This window comes from Pomacea canaliculata, linkage group LG3, assembly GCF_003073045.1.
Source record: "Pomacea canaliculata isolate SZHN2017 linkage group LG3, ASM307304v1, whole genome shotgun sequence".
Lineage (NCBI taxonomy): Eukaryota > Metazoa > Mollusca > Gastropoda > Architaenioglossa > Ampullariidae > Pomacea > Pomacea canaliculata.
In genome coordinates, this window is record NC_037592.1 from 12,778,176 (window position 1) to 12,785,949 (window position 7,774).

A 7,774-nucleotide genomic window follows, 5' to 3' on the forward strand; every position below is an offset into this window, starting at 1 on the left:
AAAAAAAAAAAAAAACGCGAACCCAACTTATCAAAAATGCTTCCAAAACGAGGGAAACAAGCACACAGACTGAGGTCTAGTCTGAGGTGGGAGAAACTGTTAGACGCTGCACACGACCCCAACATGCGGGGCGGATGTTGGGGTCGTGTGCAGCGGTGTAGTGTGCGATTCCTCGTATCTCAAATCTTGCTCTTATCTCGAAGCAAAATATCGCTCGCTCGGCGGCTCGTATCTAAAAAAACTCCTATGTCAGGGCACTCGTATATCGAGGTAACACTGTAGTTGTACAAAATATGTCTCTTTTCTTCCAGGGCTATGTTGCTGTGTTGTTGTTATGAAGTATACATTAGAAGAATATGTTTTAGTATTAGTATATTTCATACATTCTTCGCTAATCTAATGTTTTGGCATCCTCGACGGTCAGAGATACAGAGATATGCTTGTAACACTTACTCAAGGAACTATGAAAAAACACAGTTTTCAAATATACAAAGAGTTTGACTTTCTTGTGGCTTGACTAATTAAAGTCATTGTTTGACTTTCTCGCGCAGACATAAACTGTGTACATATTCTCTGAACTTTGACCCCATGATGTAATACACGCAGAAATGGACTGACGAGCGGACACAACGAGACAGAAAGACGAAATGCCACAGTGCAATGTTTAGAGTGAAGTACAAGCTGGTGGAGTTTACCTCTTGTACGAGAAGAGAAAATATCTGAATACCAATAGTGGGCATCACACAGATGAGAAACAGAACAGAGGTCCCGATCAACATCCGGGTTACTGCCATCTCTTTACTCGACATACTAGTACCGAGATGTTCAGTCTTCTGTGTCCCAGTCGTCACGTTTGTCATCGACTTTCTCTGTTTGATAGCTGCTTGTAGTTTGATGGCGGTAATTGAGGAGCAGATTAATATGGCGATGAAAAAACTGACCGGAAGTATCGTGGAGTAGATAAAGATGTCAAAAATGTCGACGATTTTCTTGTTATCCAAATAGAACCTGAGAAACAAAAACTATTACTGTCTTTTACTGTACATTGCAAATAACTTAAGTAATCTTAATTCTCTGAGCTACTTATGGACTTAAGTGATATATATATATATATCTTTTAAGTATTTTTAAGGAAATAAAATAGGTTTCGCTAAATGTGGTAAGAAAATTGTCAAAGTGCATATAAATGTTATTTATGTTTGATACAACTTTGAAAAGCAAAATAAAAACGAATATCTAGGCAAACAAGATTTTAGTTGTCTCAAGAGAAGAAAATAGGATTAGGACCGATATGCCTTTTCGTAATGATTAAAATTCAATTAGAGACAAGACTAAACGAAGCGCATCGAGTTGAATCGACACATAAGAATCCGTTTTACAAATACTGCCACCACTATTATAATATACTTACTTTGTCACCATCAAGAAAGCCTTTGTGATATTCGTAGACGGATCGTATATAAAATCGACGAAGTGCTTAGATGGGATGATAACAAACATCCCTGCCATCAGCACGACAGAGCAGACGACAACAATGGCGGTCATGGTGGACGTCTTCAGCAGCCGCTTGGCGTGGAGGGGACTGACGACACAGAAACAGCGCTCACAGGCGATGACAGCCGACAGCAACTGCGAAACATACTCGGCGCTGGAAAAGCCTATATCAATAAAGAGATACAGTCCTCTGATGTTTATAACTCATTAACAAGAAAAATATCATGCTTTGTGATAAATCAATTTCGTGAATGAGGTATATACATGTATCTACTAGGCATTTACGAGTCACAAAAAAATTTTTTGACAAGTCTTTTGTAACATTTATGATCATAACACAATTAATGATAAAATCGCTATCACTCACCTCCCAACCAGACTGCTATGAACCAGGTGTCTGGACTGATATGTTTTCTCACTCGGTCCTCGACAAACACGAGAAGCAGGATGACGACACTTGACGAGGTCAGCCAGCGCCAGGAGGAAGAGACAGACGTTGATTCTCTCTCCAAGACCCTGTCTGTAGAACACCATGGCGCTCAGAATGGTGCCAGGGATACCCAGGAACAGCAGAAAGGAATCATTAACCAGCACATGGCCGCCATGATGATCTCATAAATCTTGATAAGACAGAGAGAACAGGTTGGGTCAGTGAGGTACACGATGTAGTGTGCAAGTTGTGTTGGTTTAAATTTATTTTTTTCAATGTTGCACTAAATTTTATAGAAAAAATATTATAATTGTTGTTTTACATCAGCAGATAAAATGCTCGACTCATTCTCAGACAGCTTTGAACTTGTGGTTGTGAACAGCCGCACACTAAAGTCTGTCCATGGTTGCTGATCGGTTGAACTGATGTCTGACACAGAATCCATTTCTGTCAGTGATGTGGCAGTGACAACTACAGTGAGTGTCTACAACTCATCTTAAACTAAAGTTTTTTTTTTTGAAACGGCGTTAAACCCAGTCCTACTTCACCCAAACGCTTTAGATAGATATCTAGGATTGTTTTCAAAACAAGAATGAATGTTGTAAACTTATTTTGTAAAGCTTGAGTTAAATTGTCACGACAATTATTTATAAGGATTTGAACTACTGTCGCATTGATCTGCTTCTTGCAAATAAAAGATTCAACACTTAACCATAATGAGAAAAAAAGTTACTATTGGCTGCATAATTAACAATATTTTAATAAAGGCGGGGTTAGTAAATACTAAAATCCCAGATAGCGATTGATTCCTTAAATATGGAGAAATGTCATGTCACGAGTTTTAAAGGATTTTTTCTTGATTTCAGACGGAACATTTAATTAGAGAGGCTGTTGTACAAAGAAAAACTGTTAAAATGTGGCAATCTATGTAATCTCAATTAAAGAAAATAATAGAATGTCAATGGGAGTATACTTCCATAATCACCCTTTTGCAACTCTCGAGATTGTAGGCATTCTATATATATAAAAAAAAAAAAATAAAAAAAAAATAAAAAAGAAAGAAAAAAAATTAGAAGAGCAGTCGATTTTAGTACCTAAAAAACATAAATATTTTAAAGAACATTTTGTGTTGTATTGACGAGCGCGATGTGTGTGTGTGTGTTTGTCTGTAAACGTGTGTTGGTGTGTGTACGTGTGTGCGTGTACAAGCCCTCTTTCATAACCTAGTGTAGTTCCTTTGCGCTCTGTAAACACACAGCTCATTGTGGGTCGTACTAAGGAAATCGTTTTAATTGTATTTACTTCTGGTCTGATTTTCCTTTTGTCTATATAGTAAGTTGGTGAACATTTCATTGTCTGCTTTGTCTCCTGACTGTCTCTGATTATTTAATAGTTATGAAATTATCTTTACAGCTCTGTAGCTTGAAGGTGAATGTAAGAGTTTAACACTACCAGCCAAGTCACTAGAAAACGTTTCTGTCAGTTGATAAAGGTGGGTAAGATTATTCCTTCCTCTTCATCTTTTACTGATACTTTCAGAAGATGTTAGGAGCTGGAGACGAGGATTAATAGTTTTGTCTCAGTAAGGTCATGCTTTGTGAAGGGTCAACCTTAATCTCATGTGCTAAGAAGGGAAGAAATAAAATAGGCTTTGAGAAATGTGCAAAGAAAAGAATGTCAAAGTATACCAATATTCATTTTTGTTTGAATATACGTTAAAGTAAAAAATAAACACTGGAAATTTAATAGGAAAAAAATTTATTATGTGAACAAAAGAAATAAATTAGGAACAATGTTTGCCCAATGATTAAGTTTCAGACACAAGCCGTTGTTAGTCTAACGCTTGAAAGGCTAAATAATCTGAATGCGTGTTTTCAACAAAGAACGAATTCTATCAAATGTTTTCTAAAAGCTTGTAGAATGTCCTACAATAAAAGAAAAGGAAATGTGAGCAACTTGATGGAGTGTCAAACATTCATATCTTAAAATGGCGAACGTTTACCTGTTGCCGCAGTCGTTCTTAAAAAACACACTGATTGTTACAACACTCGGTCACCTCCTGACACACCACAACAGATATTCTCAGCTGCTTATTTCTCGAGAGTCGTCTAATATGTGTGTTACTATATTTGTCATTTTAAAAAATAAAAAAAGTTATAAGAATGTCACTTCGTCAACGATATGTGCCACGTTAACAGGAGTCCATTTAAAACAATTTACTTGAGTGGTGCAGACACACACACACACACACACACGAACGCACATACAAACAGATAGTTTACAGAGAAAATAAAACAATATTTAGGTGAGAAATTATTCACCAAATTCAAGTAAAATATATATCTGATACACATTATTGATGATTCAAACTTTTTTGTGTAAACTGTCACAAGTCACAAAACTCGCAAGCAGCCTGTCGCCATGGTTACAACCTGTAAATGTAGCAGCAGTCCTCTCAACACTCAGCATCACTAGTAAAGCTGCTGATATACGCCAGGACTCTGGTCGTTACACAACGGAAAGAAAACCGTAAAACAGTTTGAATGATGATACTGATATTGTTAAACCCAAACTGTGTTAGCCTGGCAAGATATAGAGAAACGAGAAATGTCATTAATACCAGTGATACCTTTAGTGCTGCCTCTGTTATTGTTTCTCCTTCCAACAAAAGTCCACAGTAAACTTTGTGTATGAGACAACATGTCCTTCACAAACGTCCAAATAAATTCAATTAACCCATGAGTAGATACTAATATCCGTTTTCGCAAAGCTCACGTTTTGCTTTTAGTAATACAAAAAAGATTTCATTGACATAAATATAATTTTAATTTGAGGAAGATTTGTGATCTTTTGATGACAAGCTAGGCTTTCTTCCGGTAGCCAGGTAAGCAGCAGAGATTGTTCCAAAAAAAATGATTAACACAGAGTTACAGCAGTCAGATAAACATTACAAGGAATTGTACAGCCTCTCTTTAATGCAAGTTGTCTTGCGCAAACGCATATATTTAATTAAATTATAAAACTGTATTCCTCTTTAGCTGATCAAATCATCCAAGCAATTTAAATTCACATATAGAATTCAATGTTTAGATTAAATTTTATCGTCTATAATGTAAAAACACCACTAAAATTCAATGATAACCGTCAACAATGAATCAAGAAATTTTCAGATGCAACAAACAATTGGTTGCATAATTTAGTCGAATAAGGACAAAAGAATCATTGTTTAATATAATTTATCTTGTTCTTCTTGCACTCCATAATTAATTTTGCAATGCAAGTTTTAACCTTCAGATGATTCGGTAATTCCGTTTTACAGCGCCACTAAAGGTAAAAAAGAAAATATTGCCAATTCTGACAAAATACTTGTGAACGCCTCCATTGTGTTCTTTAGATATATGACTTGACCTATTGCCGAAATCATTATTTTTTAGTAGTAATGGTGGAGTTATTACTTAAAGTCATAGGTTTTGTTAGTAATCGCTAATTCTTTTTTTAATTATGAACATTACACAATTAATTTTGTATCTTCTGGTAAATGCCAATATAATTTCAGAAAATACTGTATCATTATAGTCACGATGATACAAATAACATAAACGAAATAAATTATTGAAATTCCTTTTCTTGAGAACAAATTATTATTAAGACTTAAATGAATTCCCGTTAAGATCATAAAGAACTATTTCCAAAGATATAATTCTTCCTTTTTATCGATCGATCTATCCTCATCTAAACATTCATGCATCCTATTTGACCTTCTATCTACTTTTCTCATAAATACATTTTAACCCGTCGACCCACCAATTCTGAACAATCAGCCCTTTCTATCCATAATCAGCTCGCACTCTTCGATCTTTCATATTCAACATTAGTCACAGCATTAAAGTAATCGATTAGTTGGTATCGAAATTCTACCCATACATCGTTATCGATTCTGTTCAAAATTTGATTTTTAGTTTACCATGAATCATCCCAATGGACTGTTCATTATCTATTTTTCAAAGATCCATAGTTTAATATATTTTATTGATCTTTGTTCATATATAAATGTGGGCCGGAACAAGAGAAAATATTAGTTTTGTGTACTGAATGAAGGAACATCCATGTCTACAAGGATTTTGACTCCCTGCTGACTTCGTTAAGCACAGACTTGTCATTGGAAGGTTTCCGATGCCCCGACAGAAACTGTATACTGAGTCTCTGAACTTTGAACCCATGATGTAATAAACACAAAAGTTTACTGAGGAGCGGATGCCACGACACATGAAGATAAAATACCACAGCACTGTATTCAGAGTGAAATACGGGTTGGTAAAATTTAAATCTCCTAGCCAGAGAGAGAAGATCTGAAGACCAACGTTGGGCGCCATACACACTGAGAAAGAGTACAGAGGTCCCGATCAACATACGGGTTACTGCCACCTCTTTACTCGACATTTTAGTACCCTGGTAAACAATCTTTTGTGCCCCAGTCGTCACCTTTGTCATCGACTTTCTCTGTTTGACAGCTGCATGTAGCATCATGGCGGTAATGAAGGTGCAGATGGCAATGACGATGAAGTATGTTATTGGTAGTGCCGTGGAATACACAATGATATCGAAGATCGAATGGATTTTCTTGTTATCTGTATAGTATCTGAAAGATGCAAAGAAAATCCATTCCATGAAGAACATTCTTACTGTTTTAAAAGACATCATAAATATCTTATTAAAAACATGCAAAGCTTGTTTGATTTACAAATACTCTTTGATGTGACGCCTTACTTGCGATGTCACAGACAACCTACTTTTAGCCGTAACGTATTTTTGGTTGTGATGTGGCCAATACCTTACTTTGTGATTGTCAAGATGGACTTGCTGATATTGGCAGTTGAATCATACATAAAGCCGACGGTGTGTTTGGGAACCACGATAGCACACATCCCTGCCATCCAGCACGACACAGCAGACGACAACAATGGCGGTCATGGTGGACGTCTTCAGCAGCCGCTTGGCGTGGAGGGGACTGACGACACAGAAACAGCGCTCACAGGCGATGACAGCCGACAGCAAACTTGAGAAGCTCGCTCTGCACTCTTAACACCTAAATCAGTAACAAAACATAAGAATAAAGTATTTTCAACGTTTCAACAGTTTTGTAAATGATATTAAATTGAGAAAATGATACAACAAAATAGGCGAAAAGTAAACGCAGCACCACCATCACTTACCCCCTAAATAGATTATTGTAAACCAGGATTCAGGATTAAAGTGTTTTCTCACTCGGTCCTCCACATTCATAAGAAGCAGGACGACAACACTGACGAGGTCAGCCAGCGCCAGGAGGAAGAGACAGACGTTGATTCTCTCTCCAAGACCCTGTCTGTAGAACACCATGGCGCTCACCACGTTGCCAGGGATTCCCAGGAACAGAAGAAAGGGAATCATGAGCCAGCACATGACCGCCATGAGAATCTCGTAAATCTTGATAAGACAAAAGAAAAAAATTCCAGACGTAAAATGGAATGAAATTACGGTGATGTGGTGAGCGTTAAAGTTTAAAGTCTCGAAAGCTGAAACGTCTGAGATACTTTTTTCGGACAAAATTAATGTATTGGATCGTCAATAATCTATTTGATGAATTTGATGGCCGGAAATATATCATTTACGATATCATATTATTGTGGTTTTCTTACTTCAGCAGATAGAATGATCGACTCATTCTCAGTCAGTGTTGAACTAGTGATCGGGAACAGACTCTCACTAGACTTTTCCCATGGCTCGGGATCCACTGAATGAATGTTAAACACAGGTTTCATTTCTCTTGGTGCTGTTACAGATGACCACAAAGTGGGTCTGAGATTTTTA

The 7,774-nt window shown here is 36.8% G+C and overlaps 1 protein-coding gene across 1 annotated transcript; it reads right to left on the reverse strand.

The window, feature by feature from the left end:
- Positions 1 to 279: 279 nt before the first annotated feature.
- On the reverse strand, positions 280 to 2,028 carry LOC112558890. Its single transcript, XM_025229635.1, has 4 exons — positions 1,914 to 2,028; positions 1,412 to 1,697; positions 942 to 1,008; positions 280 to 719 (listed from the first exon to the last, which is right to left on the reverse strand). Exons 1-4 carry the CDS (start codon positions 2,026 to 2,028, stop codon positions 528 to 530), a joined length of 660 nt encoding a protein of 219 aa, XP_025085420.1. The 3' UTR covers positions 280 to 527.
- Between the last annotated feature and the right edge of the window lie 5,746 nt (positions 2,029 to 7,774).